This window comes from Cottoperca gobio, chromosome 12 (genome assembly GCF_900634415.1).
Source record: "Cottoperca gobio chromosome 12, fCotGob3.1, whole genome shotgun sequence".
NCBI classification, from domain to species: Eukaryota; Metazoa; Chordata; class Actinopteri; order Perciformes; family Bovichtidae; genus Cottoperca; species Cottoperca gobio.
This window is the reverse complement of record NC_041366.1, coordinates 22,259,330-22,281,154: the sequence shown is the minus strand read 5'-3', so window position 1 is coordinate 22,281,154 and position 21,825 is coordinate 22,259,330. Positions and strand designations below refer to the sequence as shown.

General features: G+C 44.6%; 1 protein-coding gene across 1 annotated transcript; it reads right to left on the bottom strand.

Moving 5' to 3' along the window:
* Positions 1 to 7,406: 7,406 nt before the first annotated feature.
* Positions 7,407 to 21,798, bottom strand: thbs4b (thrombospondin 4b). Its single transcript, XM_029444681.1, has 22 exons — positions 21,559 to 21,798; positions 17,949 to 18,146; positions 16,853 to 17,103; positions 16,651 to 16,753; positions 16,403 to 16,485; positions 16,237 to 16,288; positions 15,986 to 16,137; positions 14,851 to 14,988; positions 14,034 to 14,111; positions 13,778 to 13,930; positions 13,589 to 13,693; positions 13,393 to 13,500; positions 12,773 to 12,932; positions 11,704 to 11,822; positions 11,460 to 11,512; positions 11,168 to 11,361; positions 9,840 to 10,018; positions 8,994 to 9,042; positions 8,705 to 8,901; positions 8,392 to 8,564; positions 8,056 to 8,195; positions 7,407 to 7,932 (listed from the first exon to the last, which is right to left on the bottom strand). Exons 1-22 carry the CDS (start codon positions 21,635 to 21,637, stop codon positions 7,874 to 7,876), a joined length of 2,823 nt encoding a protein of 940 aa, XP_029300541.1. The 5' UTR covers positions 21,638 to 21,798; the 3' UTR covers positions 7,407 to 7,873.
* Between the last annotated feature and the right edge of the window lie 27 nt (positions 21,799 to 21,825).

Below are 21,825 nucleotides of genomic sequence, written 5' to 3'. Positions count from 1 at the left end.
CAGCCTCTTTCACAGCGCGCCCACGGGAACAGTCTGACTGTGTGCTCGGCCTGGTTTTCACACATTCACACTGTCTCTCTCATAGAAACACAGACAAAGTTGCCTGTCAGTCTCAGACAAAATGCTGATGATCAAAGAGCCAAGCTGCACCGACACCCTTATTGTTAGGAGGCGAGGAGGCGGACAGCTGACATGCTCTTGTATGGTCACGTACTCGGCAGAAGATGCATTGAACAGCCTCTGTGCAGCTAATCTGCGGCTATGCTAAGAAATGCTAATGTTCAAATCAAGATCAACACAGTTGATAATCCAGTCACACATTGATATTATGTAAATAAAGTGTAAGCAGCTGAATAACTCTTCAGTATTGCGGCTGACATGGTTTCCACTGGTGTCCCTGATAAGTGACATTTGTTTGGTCTTCAGGAGAGGGGTTGCAGTTCGGTGGCCTGAGGATCTCATCGCTGCTCTTTGCAGATGATGTGGTCCTGATAGCGTCATCGGTCAGTGACCTTCAGCAGTCACTGGATCGGTTCGCAGCCGAGTGTGAAGCGGTTGGGATGAGGATCAGCACCTCCAAATCTGAGGCCATGGCTCTCAGCAGGAAACCGGTGGATTGCCTACTCCGGGTAGGGAATGAGCCCTTACCCCAAGTGAAGGAGTTCAAGTACCTCGGGGTCTTGTTCGCGAGTGAGGGGACGATGGAGCGAGAGATCGGAGCAGCGGGGGCGGTACTGCAGTCACTTTACCGCACCGTTGTGACGAAAAGAGAGCTGAGCCAGAAGGCAAAGCTCTCGATCTACCGGTCGATCTTCGTTCCTACCCTCACCTATGGTCATGAAGGCTGGGTCATGGAGGATGTGGCCCGGAGAAGGGAAGATTGGGGTTCCTTACTGGAGCTGCTGCCCCCGCGACCCGACCCCGGGTAAGCGGTAGACGATGGATGGATGGATGGATGGATGGATGGATGGCTGCTTCTTCAAGTGTAACCTTTTCATTCATAATAATCTTTTCATTTGTGTTTCTACTATCGTCCAGTGTTGCCCTGAAACCCTCCCGACAACGTGCCACCTAAAGGTCACGTCTTCACCCGTACCAGTCCTCAGATATAGATGTAGTTATATCAAACAATCCATAACACAAGATCACAGAGAAAGACCAGAGAACACATTATGGGATCAGGGAGGAAAGTTTCCCTCTGTAATGACTTCACAACGGTTTCATTCGAGGAGGCTTTGGGTTCACGCAGGACAGAGAGAAAAATGACACATTATAAAATGAAGACAAACTGTCAACAAGTCACGTTTTAACAACAGTCAAGAAAATGAGATGTTCTCGTTTTCACTTTCTCACCTTTCCCTCGTCTCGCACCTTCTCCCCCGATGTCCCGCGGCTCCCACGCATGTCTGGTGTCTCTTCTGTGCAGTTCGGGCCAGACTAAAGCCATGTGCCTGGTGCAGCAGACACACAGGCAGATGGCAATAAACACACACAAGCATTTACTCATAAATGTAAAGTTAGACAGACCCAGACAGAGCTCGATGTACCTTTCATCAGCTGACTTCTCACAGAGATCTAAATCTTACTGCCTGAGGAGAAAGGTCGTCGTCAGAAGGAGAGATGCAGACAGATAATGGAGGAGAGCGTTTGAGGACGAGGGAGGAGGAAGATAAGCAAGAAGGGTTTATACAAACTGACTGGGAGCAGAAGAGAGTGAGAGAGGAGCGATGAGAGGACAATAGGACAGATTGGAGCACAGAAGGCAGTGATGGAGGATGGCTGGCAGAGAGGAGGGTGTTCAGTGCTGGGGGAGCACTTTATGAAATGTCCCCAACAGCTCACTGTCTGCACTGATGAAATGCTCCGCTGTTGAGGCTGTGTGCAGGCACAGTGAGGTTATTGTATGTGCTCTTCTTTTCATAAATAAAGTAATATTTCACTTCCATTCCCTGAGCCTCCCATCACTGTTTGGAGCCCCCCGGTGGGGAGCCCCTCTTCCCACTGTTAAGGACCAGGACTGCGTCTTCTACGCCAAAAAGTTGCACTTGAACGCACCGCAGACTGCAGACAACCAGCAGTAAACTCTGCGGCTGTGTTGATCTTTCACGAAGGGGAAACACAAGAATACATTTATTATAATGAATATTATCGCAGACAAAGTGAATTTACAAAATCAAATTGTCGAGGAGCCGATTTTCAAACATGTAATGTCCTTCCTCATCCGATCAACATTTATGTGTTTATATATTTATATTGTTTGTGTTTCTGCTCACTCACGTTTGAAAGGTTAGTTGCAAAGAAGGAATATTAACTTGTCTATCACAAACAATATTTATCTTTTGATTATGCCTCTTGAGAGTTTACGTTTGATTAATATTTGAATAATATTGAGTGCAAGTGTCTCCTCTTTGATATATCCAACACATGCTGCTCCTTCCTCCACACACAGCGTGTTTAATCTCAGTGGTTCCTTGCACAGTGCTGCCCTCTGCTGTGTACAATCACCACTCTGCACAAGAGAATGTTGGAGAATGTTTGTCACTACAACATCAGCCATTTTATATAACAGATGTTGTTATATAAGACCAGCAACCTTTATTATTATTACTATTAGAGCATTAGAATGAAGGTAACACAGCCTATTAAGTCTAAATGAGCCGATCAACATTACTAATAGGTCTAAATGACCACTTATTACGTATTACTTTCGTCCCCATCAAATGCAATGTTTTTATTCTGGATATGTTGCTCAATATGACTTCTCGCCGCAGATCAAACATACCGACAAGCCAGAAGCATTGACAAATACATTCTTTATTTATTTGAATCCATAGCTAGTCTAACTTGGGAAAACGTGAGACTATGGAGGTCTGACTGTTTGTTATTCGTTGTATAGGCTTACAATGATACATTCAAATATGAAAAAATAAGCATTCATTTCATTTCCATGTAACGTTTTTGTCAAAGCCACAGGGAGCGACTGAGGTCAGAGCGTCTCCTCTAATCGCACAGATTCCCTGCAGCCCTCTTCCACCAGCAGCTGGACATGCGCTCTGCTCAGCTTCCTCTGAGGCCTTTAATTGTCTCTGGTAGCGCCGGTGTTCCTCGGGGTAGGAGGCCACGGACAGAGGCAGTCTGCAGATGCCATGGATCTCCGAGGAAAAGAGGAGGAAGATGATAGTCGACACACAAAAAGGCCACGTGCAGGCGGGTAACGAGAGCTGAGAGGGGAGCATGACACATCTGAGATATCTGGGAGTTCAGAATCTAAGGTTTGACTTGGGACGTCCCACAGACATGAGTTCTGAGCTCGCTGCAGTCATGTACGCGCAGAAAAGTGCTGGAAAGAAACACGTTTTTAATTAAAACACATTTAGTAAAAGGAGGAAAGAGATGTTGCTCCATCTCACCACATATTACAGCCAGTAGGTGGGTCTGCCATGTTATGACATAGAAGACTCCTCCGATGGCAGGACAGAGCGCTGTTACATCCCCACAGCCCTGAGTGAGTGTCCTTGAGAGGGGCTGCCAGAGCCGATCCTGCTCCACACATCACACACAAGCTCAACATTCACCATTACATCTATCATTAAAAAGCAACGATTACACACATGTCAGATTTGGAAGCTGGGTCAACATACACAGGCGGTACAGCATTATCTGAGAAAACATGTCCTGGTTTATTCTCTCCCAGCCTCAGCTTGCATTATGCATGTTTCTATGCAAATGAGAGAATCTTTTTTAGCAGACAGCTCGCCAGCAGCGGAGCCCCACATGGCGTGAAAACAGATAGCTGGGGAGGAAAGCAGCAGGGCCAGAAGGACGAGACCTCCTGTCCACGCTGTCCACGCTGTCCACGCTGTCGCAGCCGTACACCTGGCCAACTCCCACCGGCAGCGACAGGAAGAGCTGCAAATATAATTCTCCATTTACTTACATGTATACAATATAACATGTGCAGTACAGCCGCTTCGACGAGCTGCTGGACCAATAACATTCCTGCTATACTACACTTGAGTCATTTGGCTGGACTTCCACCTGAAAATGCAGAAAAAGGTTTAATTTCATTTGCATCCAAGTGCTGCGTGTGTATCTTATAGCTGCAGTGTACCTCTGCAAAGTAGACGTGATGGGCTCCTGTAGCTGCAACATGCAGACACATATAATATATATATATATATATATATATATATATATATATATATATATATATAATATTAAAGGGCAGGGTGGATATTGGGAGGTCCCATTTGCTGGCACATGAGGACAGAGCGGGCTGCGAACAGAAGCAGGAAATGGATTAGTGATTATAACATGCGGACATTATAACCCTGCACACACTGTGTTTACCTCAAGGGTGCAGCGCTTTGTAAGAATTTGAACGCCTATACAGCTGGCTGATAACATTTGTGAAAGGCAAAATCGTCTTTTTGTACCAAAGAAATGACTGTGTGTAAAGTGTGTGCAATCAAATGCAGGAGCAGCCTTACCACAACATGGACAGGAACATATTTGGCAACAGAAGCCACCAGTAGCAGCTTCCTCTGGCAGACAAAACAGCCGTCAGTATGCCGACCAAAGCTCCATTGAAGCCGTATAAACCTGCTGATATGGCTTCCCTGCGGTGAATGTGAAAAACACACTTAAATAAGAAACAGAGTGAAAATAGAGTGTGAAAGCTGAAGAAGCGTGGCCGCAGCGAGAGGAAGTGGGAGAGATTTCAATGCTGAAGTCAAATAAGGATAAAGAGATGAAACCTGTTTAGTCGCAGCAGGACGTCAGACGGAGACGAAGGTTCCCAGCAGAGAGTTCGGAGCCCAGCAGGGGTTCTGCAGGAAGAGGCCGGCCGTGATGAGGAGCCCACCGACGGGGTTGTTGACGAACATGACCTGCGACACCATCCTGTCACAGAGGACGGAGGTTCCCAACACGTTTTACTGAAAGGATCCTTTTCTATCAGTACTGACGACCTCTGACTAAGTGATGATATTTCATATTATAATTAATGCATAACAATAACAGAGCAGCAGGAACTGGACACATAACCTAAATAGTGAATGCCGTGAACTTTGAAGATTATTTCCATCAGAGGTGAGTTTTATTGTTATTTTAAGCAACTTGTAATACCATTCTCATCATCTCTCATCACAGTTTGTGTGTGTGTGTGTGTGTGTGTGTGTGTGTGTGTGTACACTACACGTTCAGCAGCATGTCTGTATGTGTGTGTGTGTGTGTGTGTCTGTGTGTGTCTGTGTGTGTCTGTGTGTGTCTGTGTGTGTGTGTGTGTGTGTGTGTCTGTGTGTGTGTGTGTTTGTGTGTGTGTGTGTGCGTGTGTGTCTGTGTGTCTGTGTGTGTGTGTGTCTGTGTGTGTCTGTGTGTGTGTGTGTGCGTGTGTGTGTGTGTGTCTGTGTGTCTGTGTGTGTGTGTGTCTGTGTCTGTGTGTGTGTGTGTCTGTGTGTGTGTGTGTCTGTGTGTGTCTGTGTGTGTGTGTGTGCTGTGTGTGTGTGTGTGTCTGTGTGTGTGTGTGTGTGTGTCTGTGTGTGTGTGTGTCTGTGTCTGTGTGTGTGTGTGTCTGTGTGTGTGTGTGTGTCTGTGTGTGTCTGTGTGTGTGTGTGTGTGTACACTACACGTTCAGCAGCATGTCTGTATGTGTGTGTGTGTGTGTGTCTGTGTGTGTCTGTGTGTGTGTGTGTCTGTGTCTGTCTGTCTGTGTGTGTCTGTCTGTGTGTGTGTGTGTGTGTGTGTGCGTGTGTACACTACACGTTCAGCAGCATGTCTGTGTGTGTGTGTGTGTGTGTGTGTGTCTGTGTGTGTCTGTCTGTGTGTGTGTGTGTGTGTGTGCGTGTGTACACTACACGTTCAGCAGCATGTCTGTGTGTGTGTGTGTGTGTGTGTGTGTGTGTGTGTGTCTGTGTGTGTGTGTGTGTCCACAGGTATTTTCATTTAATTGTCTGAGTTGTGTCTCTTCTATCTTGTTCTGTGATAGTCAGTCGTATGCTGAGGCTGCAAAGTGCATCTATTGATACTCTCTGAACAGTGCATCCTGTGCATCCTGTGCATCCTGTGCATCTTGTGCATCCTGTGCATCCTGTGCATCCTGTGCATCCTGTGCATCCTGTGCATCCTGTGCATCCTGTGCATCCTGTGCATAATGACCTTAGAGGAACGTTTGTTTGGTCAATGCTCATTCGCTCGCTGCTGCATCGAGAGATCAATGCACCACACCTCACTGTAAGAACGTGCTCGCAGTTCTGCTCGCTTCTTCAGCAGTGTTTCCATATATTAATTATAATGTCCCTGCACACACACTGAACTCCAAACTTCAATTGTTTTAATTTGAGTCTTTTTTAATTTGGCGAAGTGATCGAAGAGCTTTCTGTTCCCGTCGACAGTCACAGTTCTCTTGTGAGCTCGAGCCGTGAACCTCTTCATCTTTTCTTCTGTGACTTCTGAAGAATCAACACACAGAAGCGACTGAACACAGTTCAGCAGTGACGTGTGTGATGCAACTGTGACCTGTCCTCTAACCAAGTCCATGAGACTGCAAACCATTATGTTGTTGTCCACATGTTGATGGACCCTCGGGCTGCCGTGTTTCACACACTGTGTGCAAACACTTACTCCCTCTTGTCTACCACATGCAGGGTCTGAGCGTATTCCCAGGATGCATCTGGCTTGTTGAGTGGAGGCAGCAGCTTCTTTAAATGTTTGGTTTTATGCAAATCAAGTTTTACAAAGTCCAGGATTCAACAGGGATTTAAGATAAAACGACAAGAACATTAATCTTCATATTCGATCAATAGATAAATATAATGCTCATGAAAGATCTGCAAGTCTCTGATTCTGATTTATGGTCATTTGATTGTTAATCTATAAATATTTCCACAGAAGTGTGAAAATATTATGCGGTTATTAAATTTACCAGATGCAATAATGAAGCCGCACATCTGAGGTGAGTCATTGAACTTCTTATATAAAGCAAATTAAAGCTCTTACCTCGGTTATCTACCAGCTGAGTTAATGAACACACACACACACACACACACACACACACACACACACACACACACACTGGGAATATAAAGGAATCTGCAGGATGTTACGTCTCTCGTCTACATTGAAGCACAAAGAAACTCTCATCCTTGTCTCTCTTCTGGAGGAACCGCAGCCTGGAGTCTCTCTCTTCATCTCTGCAGCTAATCAGGGAAACTATTTCCTGTTCCAGCAAAACAGTGACCTTTGTTCCTCCAGTGTCGCCCAACGAGCAGAAGGGAAATGTGCCACGAGGTTATGCGGGGGCTGTTACGAGAGGTCATGTGGTGTATTTGTGTGGCCATATGATGTCATGTGACACATCTAAATCAGCAATATCAGTAATAATAAGTGATTTTAAATCAACAACAACACACTTTAAAGCCCTTTTTATTTTGACCAGGTTGGTGACTACACACACACACACATGAGATGATCACGATGTGAAAGACCAGACGATGGAAAGAGAAGACAGGATTACATGGAGCTTTAAGTTCATCTTCTACAGGAAGTGAGACGCAGTCGGACATTTTGAGTCGTATAAAACTTTACAAAAGGAGTAAAAATACACAAATACAACCTGTTAGAGATCAAAGCTTTCACTTTGTGTTCATAACGCACACATCAACTAAAATATTCTGTGTGGGAGACGTTTCCTTTTATTTTGAAAATATATGGGAACTTATGTTATACTGTGCTGCATGCTCTTCTTCTGTCACGTCATTATAACTTACAATATCCAGACAATAAGAGTCTTAAAGAGATGATTACACACAACAGACACTCACACACACACACTCACACACACATTCACACTCAGAGTCTTTAGAGATCTGGTGCTCTACAGAGAGTCAACACCGTGCTGAGTGCTGAACTCCTGGAAGTCCTCGGGGATGGTGTCTGTGGGAGTGAGAAGACGTATCGTGAGACAAAGTGAAGCTGCCTCTCGTTTCTGCATCGACACAACGTGCACACGAGTTGTGAAGAAGAGATGTTACGTGTTAAAACAAACGGCTTCCTCACCGTTGCAGCGATATTTCAGATTGGACCAGATGATGTTCTCCTGGGAGAAGCAGAACACGCCGAGTCGTCCTCCTCTCATGGTCGTGTCGATCGTCACGCCGGAGTCGGCCACCAGCTCCGTCCCTTCATAAAACCGCGCCCTAAACAAAAACACGACGTGTAAATGTTTTATTTATTTACTCTCGACACTTTGGGAAGTGGTGCTATAGAGCTGCACAGAGTCTCACTGTGAATCCTCTGTTTCCATATTCAACTACTACATGTCTGGTGTCGTGACATCTCCAGTTTCAATATGCACGATAATGTGATGAATGTGTGGAGCGCGTGCTGTCGTACCGGATGTAGCCGACCTGCGGGCGATGCTGCAGGTACCAGCGGTAGGACACTTTGTCCTTCCAGCCTACGTTTCTGGGGTCCTTCCACAGCAGACGCACCTGGTCGTTGGTGTCTCCTGTGTGCCACAGCGAGTTTCTCAAGTGCTCCCCGGGGCCCGTTCGAGACTTCACAGCCTGATGTAGAACGACAGATAACAGAAAAGTGAGGGGGGGGGGCAGACAGACAAGAGAAAGGCATGAATGTGGAGAATATGTCGAGGGATATAAATAGTCTGATTCTGCTGCTGCTGGGGATTTGTGACTCGTTCTTTCACCTTTAGCTGGATGCCGGGCTCGGCCACAGCTCTGAAGGGCGTCGCCTGCCAGTACGTCTGTTCCGTCTGCTTCCACATCACCACGTAGAAGGAGGACGAGTCCTGGTAGCCGAAGATGAAGCCGGCGTAGTCGTCGTCAGTCACTGTGTTTACGTGAAATGTGCCCTCGAAGTCCACTCCACTGAAAGCAGTGTAACCTGACAACAGGAAGTGTACTCAGGTTATTCTTTATGTTCCCACATTGTGTATTTTAGTGGCTGATGTTCAACTGGGAGGAACTGAGTCTTACCAACAGCAAGTCCTGGGTCACTGTTCATGGTCTGAACAATTTCCATTCCCTGCGTGAGAAAGATTTGTTAGTGAGGAAGTCTTATCAAACGTATTATAGTAACGACAGCTGCTCATATCAGCTCAGGGTATCCAGCTACAGTCACCGCATCCGATTGGACAATGGGGAGAAAACGTCAATGACGTCGGACCGAGCCGTTTAGGGAGCTCCTGCAAAAAACGTGAGGCGCATAGAGCAGAGAAACATGGGGCTCTCTGCAACAGCAGCGAGGACAATGCTTCACTCTCATTGGAAACAAGTACAAAAAGCTGCTAAAGATCGGCAAAAAATATGCAAAAAATATGCAAAAAATATGCAAAAAATATGCAAAAAATATGCAAAAAATATGCAAAAAATATGCAAAAATATGCAAAAAAGCTGCAAAAAAGCTGCAAAAAAGCTGCAAAAAAGCTGCAAAAAAGCTGCAATAAAGCTGAATAAAACGGCAATAACTTTGTTAGGCAACTTCAGGCTGCAGAAACAAGCTGTGACCACAACATTGGCGTGAATTTGTTAGCAAACAGTTATCATTTATCTGGAGCTTCTCTCTCTTATAGCTCGGTGTTTGGTCTCTGGAAATCTGTTCAGCTGCTAAATGCTGCACCAGCTCTCTCACGGTTGCAGCTGTTTGGTGCTGAAAACACTACAGAAGCGGTGAAAGTGAACCAGAACAGCCATGTGACAATGATCTGAAACTCTAAGATCTGTGGAGCACATTCAGGTGATTTAATATCCGTAGTTTCATCACTACAAAAGATCCTTTATATCTGCTTTAACTTGTAGCCACTGCACTGGAACTAATCTCACCTGGTTCAACACAACCCAGTTGGGGTCAATCTGGGCGTCGCCCTCAGGGTCCAGCACCACCGTCTGATAGGCTCTGAAGTCCGTCAAGGTGACCTCTGCGTTCTCGGGACAGTTGTCAATCCTGTCAATCACTTTGTCCTGGTCAAAGTCAGACTCACACACGTCTCCGACTCCATCGTCTGAAGCACCACAGAGAAGATGATGGTTTAGTGTTTCGTGATCAAGGCTCAGGTGCAGACAGATGTTGGTTACATACACCAGCCAATTGTTGCGTCAATTATGCAAAGTGATCAACTCATTTCAATCCTTTGCTTAGATTTTAGATTGCCTGAATATAGAAAGATGCCAAAAGACGTCCTTTGTTAAGGAACGATTCACATTTTAGTACCCGGCTGTATGTTGCATGTGTTTAATTTGGATGGTTGTATTGTATTTGCACCCTGCTGTGTGAGTCAGAATTAGAAATGCTGCTGCGCTGTAGTTTCTCTAACGCTTCATGTGTGCATCTGTCTGAGGTTTTGGATTATTAAATGTAAGAAGATGGTTATTATTTGTGGTTCTCAGTATAAAAAGCTTCATTCTGTGCTTCTGATGCTCACAATGACTGAATGTCTTGTGGGTCGTTTATTCCCATTTTGTTTTCGTACGTGTAACATTCAACACAAACTGCTTTGCCCCACTTGATTTGAACGGACCCTCCTCTCCCGTTGACTCCAGACGCATGATGTCCTAATGAGTCACATGGCTTCAGGCTTTTACACAACAGAATTGCCACTTAATGTGCTCAGGGTTCAAGGGTTCAACAGTTCAGGACGAGAAATTACAAACATTTATCTCTGCAGAGTATAAACAATCATCTCTAAGCATTACTGTCAACTGTTTTCACAAAGTACGGAGGCTCTGAGAGGCAAGTGAGAAATAATAATAACTGCTTTTGTTTTGGTCACAAGTGGCTGTACGGTGTTTTAAATGAGACATACACAATATTAATGTAACATTAATTTGACATAAATCGCTCACACACACTATATGTACCTTGATGTTTAGAGAACATGGAGGAATTAAAACTCACCTGGAAGAAAACATAAATGCTTTTATTCCTATTTAGAACGAGGGGAGTTGTGCACTTCAGCCCCTTGTGGCCGAAATGAGTATTACAACAACAAACACTGGTCCTGACTAAACAACACTTGTTCCTCCTCCTTCGTCACAGGTTATTTTTTTGACCTGTTCCTAAGTCTTAAACACGGGAGAGAACACAGTTTGGAAGCAGACTTGGAACTTGCATCACCTCTCAGGGTTTCCGTATATTTGAGACGAGCACTCACTGTTGTCGTCAACCTGGTCCGGGTTTGGTACCAACCGGCAGTTGTCCGGCCCCGGCGGTATACTGTCAGGGATGCCGTCGTTGTCATCGTCGTCGTCACACTCGTCACCCAGCCCGTCTTTGTCGGTGTCCAGCTGGGAGCTATTTATCACGTACGGACAGTTATCCTTAGTGTCCTGGTGACCGTCGCCATCACTGCAGGGGAAGCGGCAGGATCACATGCGTCATTAAAAGGACGAGTAGCAAAGAACAGTTCAGATATCTGCAAGAACGAAACTGTGATTATATTATACCTGTCTTGATTTGTGTCGCAGGAGTCTCCAACCAAGTCATTGTCAATATCGGACTGAAACAAGAGACAGAGTTCACTGAAAGCAGCATGAAGTACTCGCATCCTGCTTTTAAAATCATACTTGCTCTATCTAAAGTAACTGTCAGATACATGTGGTGGAGCAAAAAGTACAATATGTCCCACTTAAATGTAGAGGAATAAGTAAAAGAATGCAAAGATTTTCCATCCATCTGGCTCTGACTGACCTGGTTTGGGTTGGGAATGTCGGGGCAGCTGTCGCAGGCGTCTCCCACTCCGTCTCCGTCCCGGTCCAGCTGGTCTCTGTTCTGGAGGCGCTGGCAGTTGTCCAGGAAGTTCTTCAGGCCTTCAGGTCAAACGAGAGGAGATGGTTAGTCTGATATATTCCCCGGCGGCCGGGACAGAGAGAGAATATTTACTGGATACAGGTGGTGCAGTGATAAACACTAATAAAACAAGGTAATGTACAGAACAAAAGATGAAATAATATACATAATAATTCTAATAATATCTTTTAATTCATCTAGAATTTTTATTATTACAAAGTACGTTTTTTCTAATTATAGCTGTGACAACAAATATTGACCTTAGAACATTTTTGATAAATAATTTTCCCATCAAAACACCAGCATATCTTTAGTTTCAGGTTCTTAATTGTGGAGATTTAGCTGCATTTCTTTCTCTCGTGTGATAGTTCATTTAATATCTTTTGGGTTTTAGACCATTGGTCAGAATAAAACATGCAATTTAAAGTAGGGCTGCACAATTAATGGACATTTTATTCATATTGCATTACCAAAACAGCAGGAAAAGCAATATCTAATCCATGTTTTCTGATTGAGTTTTGATTTCTAAAACAAAGTGATGTATTCCAGTAGATATTCTTACTTTATGTGACACTGAGAACATCGTCATCAGCTGAATAATCAGAAAGCGTGTTATTTGTAATTCCACCACTGGGTTGCACTGTTGTATTTGATATGTGGGTGAACACTACTAGGAGTTTATTTTTTATTCATCGCAGGGCGGCAGCAGCAGCGACGGAGGAGAATCTGTCCTGTGGGGGCTTCAGGTGTAGTCATGCTGGTGAATGGTCAGACTGCTGTCGGCCTTCAGTCTGCCGTCTCTTCTAAAAGCATCCGCAGCTGCACAGTTTGTTTCTCTATGTTGCAGGTGTGTGCGCTGTAAAGTCTGTCGTTGTAATGTGAGAGCAGCGAGGAAGCGCAGAGAACAGAGGAATAAGTCATAGCAGTGAGTGCCTTCAGCGCCAGTGTTAGTGATGTAACGCATCTGTACCGTCTCCGTCCATGTCGTCATCACAGTCGTCCCCTTTGCCGTCGCTGTCGGTGTCCCTCTGGTCGGGGTTCTCCACCAGGCGACAGTTATCACAGGCGTCTCCGTGGCTGTCCTTATCCGTGTTCCTCTGGTCCACGTTGGGCTTCAACCAGCAGTTGTCCTGACAGACGGAAAACATTCTCAGCATCTGAGATCTCAATCTTACAGTTTTAATGCTAAGCTAAGCTATCAGTCACTTTCTATTTGATTGTAACTTAATCATCTTTTGGTTTTTGACTCGTGGTTGGACAACACAAGTCATTTAAAGACCTCTCCTGGGACTTAAATGCTCAATATGTAATGTTCTGCCACTAGGGGTCGCTCAAACAAAATAATATAATATATATATATATATATATATATATATATATATAGATATATGTATATATATATATATTTCTATATCTATAACACATAGGACAAGTTGTTTTTAGACATTTTAATAAGAAGAAGTTACATATTACAGCTTTTGATGAAACTGACCTTAAGACTAAACGATGTATCTAGAAAACAATCAACAGATTAGTCGATGATGGAGATATTATCATATGCAGCTGTTTTGTTAAAACATGTTCACCAACCTGCTCATTTGGTATACCGTCACCATCTGCGTCGTCGTCACAGGCGTCTCCATACGTGTCCTGGTCGGCGTCCTCTTGACCGGAGTTGGGAACGAACATGCAGTTATCCTGCGAGGAGATGTTCCAGGAAAACATATTTTAAAAGAAAGACTCGCTTATCACAACAAAGTCTGCTGACAACCTTCCCCATGGTTACCTTTTTACAGATCAAATCTTTGCATTTGAGTTTCTCATCCGGGTATCCGTCAATGTCGGTATCCTTCCCACACAGGTATCCATTACCGGCCCAACCAATTCCACACTGAGGAGGAGAAGGAAACTCTTCAGACCGTCACACAGCGTGCATAAGAAGTTGGCGTACGAGTGAAACAAGAGAGAATCCTACCTGACAGTGGACCGAGCCGTCCCTCTCCGCTGAACATTGTGCGTTGGCATCGCAGGGGTTGGTCAGGCTGTTACCGCAGCTGATCTCCGGTTTACAGCCCTTCAGCTGATCTCCTGTGAAACCCGTCTTACAGCTGCCGCAGTGATAGGAGCCCTGTGCAAAGGAGCGAGGGCATCTGGTGTCTTTAGACAGCCGCACAAATGAAATGATCTTCTAAAATAAGAGTAATGTTGGGAAGATATTCTTCTGGTCTCACCACAGAGTTGTGACACGCTGAGTTTGCAGCGCAGCCTCCGTTGTTCGGTTCTTTGCATTCGTCAACGTCGTCACAAACCTGAAGTGATGAAGGTTAGATGTGAAATCTTCCATATATATATATATATATATATATATATATATATATATGTCATATATATATATATATATATATATATATATATATATGACATATATTTACATTCTTCTGACTTCAAGGTTCCAATACGTCATGAAATACAGAAATACACGGTGGAAAGTGAAGTTTATTTACTCAAGTACTGCTCTTTTGTACAACTTTGAGGTACTTTTACTTTACTTAAGTATATATATATATGTGTATATAATATATATATATATATATATATATATATATATATATATATATATATATATACGTTTACATTTGTCCTTGTAAGTATTGTATCGATGTCCCATATGTAAAATATAATTAGATCATAATTTGAGGTCTGTAATCTAAAGCGTTTATTCTCTTGTAGCACAAATACGACCTTTTTGTAATTTATGTTTTCTTAGATTTTTGCTGTAATTTGCATCCATCTCTTTCTTTTATGTGTGTGTGTGTGTGTGTGTGTGTGTGTGTGTGTGTGTGTGTGTGTGTGTGTGTGTGTGTGTGTGATGTCAGAATGTGTTCCTGGACATGCTTAGTGCAGCAGGAACTACCACAGAAGCAGTTGTGAGTGTTAGTTTGTGTGGACAGATACATTTTACCACCCTGGCCAGCTGGTGTGTCCCATCACGCTCTAGTTAAGTCTCATTGTGTCTTTGTGTCCTCCATGTCTTATCCACTCTTTCACCTGTTTGTTGGTCTGGGCGTACAGGATGCCGACCCCCTCCACCGCTAGGCCGGAGTATCCGAGCGGACAGGCGTCGCAGCGGAAGCCCGGGGCGGTGTTCACGCACTTCACTCCAGGGAAGCAGGGGTTAAACTGGCACTGCAGGAAGGAGGACAGGAGCTCTGCTGAAGAATGTATGTGCTTCTCACGGGGCTTTTAGGTTGGACGACCTCATGCTAAACCTGAACATTGAAGGGGCCGGTCCTCATGAAGCGCAAACACGAGAAGCCAGACAGCCAAACACACACGCACACACATCCTTGTACTTCTATCCTCATGAGGACCTCATTAAGAGTCAGGCCTTAACTTTAACTGTAATCCCTAACTTTGACTTCTACCTGTGGCTGTCCTGAACCTCATTACTCCGTATTAGCTTCTGCGGAGTTGCGTATTATTCTGTCTGTCTCACCTCATTTACTTGTCACCTCTCTGCTGCCAACGTTTGTATGAAGGCAAAATACGTAATAAAAAAGACCATCAAAAATAAATAATGCTAACCGCAGGCTCAGTTTACTGGTTTGTCTACACAAAGGCAGAGTGTCTGTGTGGAAACAGAACAACAGCCTCAGGCCCACGCTTACGTCATGGGATTAGAACAGAGTTTGCACATGAGCCACCCTCTCATTATTTGGCTAATTATCCCCCTTTTGGCTTCAAATTGGGGGGATAGACGATAGATGTGGGGAACCCCCCCCGCCACTGACCTTTAAGTTTACACGGGATGTGAGGGTGATATTTACAAGCTGAGTGTTACCTCAGCAAGGAGGTCATGTTTGTTTTGATTACAGAACATCTACTCGCACGATGTTTATGAAACTTGGTGGGAGGGTGAAGCGTGGGCAGATCCGAATCACGGGGGCAGAAATACAAATAATTTTACACTTTTTTGCACGATAGGGCATGCTTCTAGTTCTAGTTCTAGTACTTCAGGACGGACAGATGTGCAGTAGATGTTTTGTGTACAGAATAAACAACGTGATACAATTAAAATAAATAAAACAAAGACTGTAAAATATGACTCATGAAAGGAATAATAAAAGCCACACACACACACACACACACACACACACACACACACACACTCCCTGAGCCTTACCTCGTCCACGTCGTCACAGTTGAAACCGTCCCCGGTGTACCCGTCAGGACACGGCCCGCACTCCACACCGTCCACCGTCTCCATACAAGCGACGGCACGGAAACACACCCCGGGGCCGCACCGTGGCTTCACCACCTCCGTCCCGCCCAGCCCTTTTTAAAATAACACAGAAAAAGAAACACATTTAATTCATCATGTGCTATTTTATTTAGTTTCGCTAAACAATAACTGTGAGTTGCACGTGACCTCACCGCAGGCCTGGCACTCGGAGATGGTGTTCCTGAGAAATGAGGTTTCTTTGACCTGGAAAAGGTGAAACATAAATAAGTTCTTGTTCAGTCAGGCGAGCCGTCGGGGGGGTCGGGGGTGAGCCAGCAGGGATTAAGTGGCCTCAGAGGAGCTGTTAGTGGTAGTCACCTGCTGAATGAGGACGTCTTTCAGGTCATGTATCACCTTCGTTAACTCCAGCATTTGATTGGACAGCTGCTTCGTGTTGACCCCTAAGACAAAGGGACTGTTATTTTGTGAAACTGAGGAAAGGTGAGGGGGTGGGGGATTCTGTGAGCCTGCTCTCAAGTCCCCCCCCCTCACAAAGTGACTGTTGTTTTCCTAAGAAAACATTTGGCCGTCTCTGTGGACGTTTGCTTCCACAGAAAGAGTCTTACCCAGAGTTTGGACGGAGTCTCTTTGTTGGAAATGGCAGTCTTGTAATGAAGCAACATTCTCAAATGTGTCTCCAACCACCAGCTTGAGCTCGTCTAAAGTCTCCTGTTAGAACACAACCAGGGGGGACAGCTGAGCCAACTTGGAAACCTTGCAGATCCATTATTGGGACATAAAGATTCATTATTGTATGCGATGGGTCACCTGCTCTCTGGCTTGCATGGTCTTCAGCTCCACCATCCCGTAGCCTGCCGGTAAACCCTGGAAGGCCGCAGGGAGATCCCTGACCGTCTCCACCAGCCTGCAGTCCAGATGCAGCTCCACCCCGCCCGGCCCCTGCTGCCGCATCCCCTTCAGGTGGAACAACAGTCGGTGTTGTTGGCCGTCTGCCAGCACCAGGTTGTTGAAGGTGACTGAGCTCATCCTCTTGTCGCTCCGCTGGTAGCGTAACACAGCTTTGAGAGGACGGAGCAGAGGGAGAGGAGGCGATGGGAACAAAGAGGAGGGAGGCTTTACAAGGAGCATTTACTGTAAAGGGTTCATTTCAAATGCAACGAGACCGGATTGAAAAGTCTCTCTCGCTTAGGGAGGTTCCTAACTGAGGGAAACCACCCAGAAGTATCAGAGTGTTGCCCTGATAAGAGCAGTTTGTGTTCTCTAAATGCTAAGAAAAGGAGCTCCAATGCTTCCTTTCTCATCGTCTTTAGCAAAGGATACACTGGACCATCCTTTAGCAAAGGATGCACTGGATCATCCTTTAGCAAAGGATACACTGGACCATCCTTTAGCAAAGGATACACTGGATCATCCTTTAGCAAAGGATACACTGGACCATCCTTTAGCAAAGGATACACTGGACCATCCTTTAGCAAAGGATACACTGGACCATCCTTTAGCAAAGGATGCACTGGACCATCCTTTAGCAAAGGATACACTGGACCATCCTTTAGCAAAGGATGCACTGGACCATCCTTTAGCAAAGGATACACTGGACCATCCTTTAGCAAAGGAATCTAATCAAGACTCTTGATTTTCAGTCACCTTTATCCACAGAAGCAGCGACTCTTTAATATTCTCACCATCGGTATTGTGGTGTTTATTTAGTAGTTTTTCCAATTAAAAAACGGTATAATATTTACGAAATATTCACCTAGAAGCAGGTCGAACACAAAAGGAGGGTTAATGTGTATTAACAGAACATTGACACGCTCCCCAGAACACACAGCTGATGCCATTAACCCGTTGTTAATATAACTGTAATGATCTAGTGCAGCTTGAAGCCTCTTTCATGGTCTCCTACCTCTGTTCAGCTTCCCCATCACGGTGAACTCAAAGTACTTGCTGTTGTCCCGCGGGTTGTACAGGGAAAAAATGCTGGTTCCGGTCTTGGGCTGCAACTTGAAGGAGGTGAGGATGAAAGCCTCGGTCACTCCTTGCTCTGCCAGACCCCCCTGCAGCAGGTCTGGCAGGCAATCAGGCGAGGTGAGCAGATCATAGACTGTTGACAGACGGGGATGGGAAGAGAGAGACATTAATGCACATGAGTAATGGATGATGGGATATGAATATTTACAACCTGCAGCCGCTGCCTGAGTAAACACATCAACTGAGTCGAGAAGGAGGAGATGATGAAGTCGACCCAGTGTTTGTTGCTCTTCAGAGACTGACTATGTCAATCAGTCGGCGCAAACTTCAGCAGAGTTGGCTCAGGGAAATCAGAAAGATGTGGAAATCATAGCCATGTGCTGCGACTGTATAGTGTTGTATAATAAAGTATAATGCGAGCGCTCATGTTCAGCCACAGTTGATTCATTGTTCCCACAGGCAGAGGTACGGCAGACTTCAACGTCTAGATGCTTAGTGTGTGTGAAAAACCAGAGGGACGCTGCACACTCATGGTTAGAGTCCTCCTTTAATAAAGTGACTCGGGAGCTTGGCAGGCCGCGAGAGGATGTGCAGTGAATCTGTAGTCCGCCATCTGCACGCATCATGAATACACAAGCACCCTCAGAGCGGTCTGCAAGGCCCGCAGTCAGGAGGGAGAGACATTGCTCCCAAATGCTCCCAGAGTTCGGCTGTTGTCAGCCAAGATTGCGAAGCATGATCCCCAGATGAGCTTTTTTCTTTTAACTCTATCCTCGTGTTTCTTCCGTCACATGTCGTATTTCTGCAAAAACACACGGGGGCTTTGGAAATGTGACTAAGCCACAGAAAATGCCCGCTGTGTTGTCAACATCCCTTTCACTGAGAGGGGGGTGAGTCTTTTGTATCCCTGACTGCTGACATCACCTGTTGAGAATTATAAACAGATAAATCTCTTTTTGACTCAGCGGTACATTCAATTTACAAAAGCCCAAAAATGAAGAAAGCGAGGGAACAAATGGAGCTCGGTGCGCGTTGTTGGAGTTACTGTAAAGCCGTACACACACACACACACACACACACACACACACACACACACACACACACATAAAGCACACAGTGCTGCTGTTCATAACTCCTGTGGACAGAGGGCTTTGTGGGGGTCGGGGTCGTCTTACACCAGAGATCCTGAGAAAATGCCTCATTTCACCCGCTGATTAACCTCCGATTTCAAGCTCCATAAAAGCAGTTCAGCAGAAAGCCATAAAGTCATCCGGTGTCTTGTCCTCTCCTTAACTCCTGCGTATAAATCTATCATGGTCAAGATGTGAGTCTGTTTAGAGTACGCAGCGGTGGAAGAAGTACTCAGATCCTTTTGTAAAAGTACAAAGTAAAAGTTACAAGTGAAAGCTCTGCGTTCTAAACTTTACTCAAGTAAAAGTACACAGGTATCAGCATCAACATATATTTAAAGTACCAAAAGCAAAAGTATTCTCAGTATGCAGAATGGCCCATTTCAGAATAAAACACATTTTATTATTGCATTAAATAATTCCTGGATAAATGTGTTCATCACTTTAATGTTGCAGCTCATTTGAATTGTTTTATACTTATCAGTAGCATCACATCCTCATTTATCTGTAGATAATATTTTGTATTATTAAGTAACTAAAGTTAGCAAATAAATGCAGCGCAGTAAAAAGTATTTCCCTCTGAGATGTCGTGGAGCAGAAGTATGAAGTAGCATAACCAGGAAACACTCAAGCATTTGTGTAAATGTACTTATTACATCATCAGCCTGTAGTAAATAAAGATCTGTGATGAAGTAATGTTAGAATATTATCAGCTCTAAATCTCTAATGACTCTTTTCTTTGGCTATTTGGTGGCAATGGAAACATGAACACATTACATCATCACTTTTAGGCTGACATGGCGAACTTGTTAGCAAACAGTTGCTTATTTATACATCCAGCAGTTTTATATATATAAATATAATATATATATATATATATATATAATATATAAATATATATATATATATATATATATAGTAGACATTTCAGTCCATATTCTCTCTTTTATCTCTGGTTTTGGTCTCCACCCTGAGGGAACTCTCTGTCAGCTGCTAAATGCTTCGCTCTGCTCTCCAGCTCGTGTCTGCTGTTTGGTGGTGACGAGCTGGTGTGCGGTGGCTCTTCAGCAGGAAGTGACGCGACGAGAGCGACGACGCTGAACCGAGACAGTAAAGTTGCTAAACAAAGAGCTGAAACTGTAAAGCTTTCTTAAAGGCAAAGGACGCTGCAGATGTGGCAGCAAATCAAATCAAATGTATTTATTCAGCCCAATATCGCAAATGACACATTTGTCCCCGGGGGCTTTACGACCCCCTCTGTCCTCGGACCCTCGCACATCACAAGGAAAACTCCCTGAAAGAAAGAAACGTAAGAAACCTCTAATCCTCCTTTCACGTTGTTATTATAGAAACATGGATCATAGCTGCTCTAAAGGTTTACCTCGTCTCCCGGTTCATATTGATTAATAACCTTTACACAGACAGAACGGCTGCTTTGAGCTTCTAAGATCTCACTTTACATTAGTCTATCTCGTTTTTTTAACAATGTCAGTCGTGCAGACAACGAGTCATTTCGCAGGGAAGTGATAGATGATGAAGTCCATTAAACTGGACGTGTTCTATAGATAACATCAGGCCGCTGTTGCCCAAAGATTGCAGGGATTAATGTGAGCGTGGAAGGTATTCCATCAGCTGATAAACCATCAACACCAATATCTCTGCATGGCGTCTGCAGCTCCAGTGTGTGTGTGTGTGTGACCTTGAATACATTAGTGTGTGAGAGAGGGAGAGAGTTTGAGAGTGTGTGTGGCTTGAAGTGCAACACTGCCCCCAGATCATCTCTGATTATTCCCATGTGTGTGACCTAGCTGGGACATTGTTTGAAGTAATAGGAGCCAGAGAGCTGAGCCTCCTGAAGCCGACGTAACCACGCGGATCTGTGTGACTTCACTTCAGAGAAGATATATTTGAACGCCTCATCTCTTCATGAACTGACGGGGATATTTAGCATTTTATTGGTACCTCAGTGAGTATCATACAGCGTGTCTAATCCTTTGTGTTCTTTGGCTCTGCATATGATATTCTCTTTCAGTCTCTGCTTTATACATTATGCATTGAGCTCATACAGTGTGTTAAAACACCCGGTGGTGCAGCCATTAAATCTTTTCTGACAGATAATAAAAATGGAGGATTACATCACAGATAGGTTGTCAGGAAAGTGTGGCATTGAAATTAAATCAAAGACATCCTACTTTGTGTGTGTGTGTGTGTGTGTGTGTGTGTGTGTGTGTGTGTGTGTGTGTGTGTGTGTGTGTGTGTGTGTTTAAAATTGAAACAGAACCTTAAAAAAGACTTTCTTTCTTGAAATGTTTCCCTCCCCTGCAGCAGCTCTGGCTGGCGCCAATCAATGACGCATTTCATTAAAGTTGAAATGACATTCGAATGATTTATTAAAACACGTCCAACAACACTTACCTAACGCCTGCGCCTCCACGTGTAAGCTGAGTCTCAACAGCAGCTGCGAGGCCACAATCAGGGCTGTCCACAAACCCATTGTGTCCGTCCCACTGCTTCTAGATCAGCAGTGTCTCTGCAGTGACCGATCCGTACGTCTGCGCCTGCTGCGAGAGGTGCCTTTGTGTCCTTGCCTCCTTTTTTGAATCAGAAGTGAGACATGCTACAAGCTCCTGTCCGTCTGTGTGTGTGATCGTTAGGATTGTAGGAGTCTTACTGAGGGAGGAG

What these genes read in the sequence shown, in the direction of transcription:
- thbs4b (XM_029444681.1), bottom strand. Translation starts at nt 21,637, where the DNA reads ATGGGTTTGTGGACAGCCCTGATTGTGGCCTCGCAGCTGCTGTTGAGA. An exon ending in GATGGGGAAGCTGAACAGAG is followed by an intron (nt 17,104 to 17,948) that starts GTAGGAGACCAT and finishes GTCCTCTCAAAG; the next exon opens with CTGTGTTACGCTACCAGCGG. An exon ending in ACGGTATACCAAATGAGCAG is followed by an intron (nt 12,933 to 13,392) that starts GTTGGTGAACAT and finishes TCCGTCTGTCAG; the next exon opens with GACAACTGCTGGTTGAAGCC.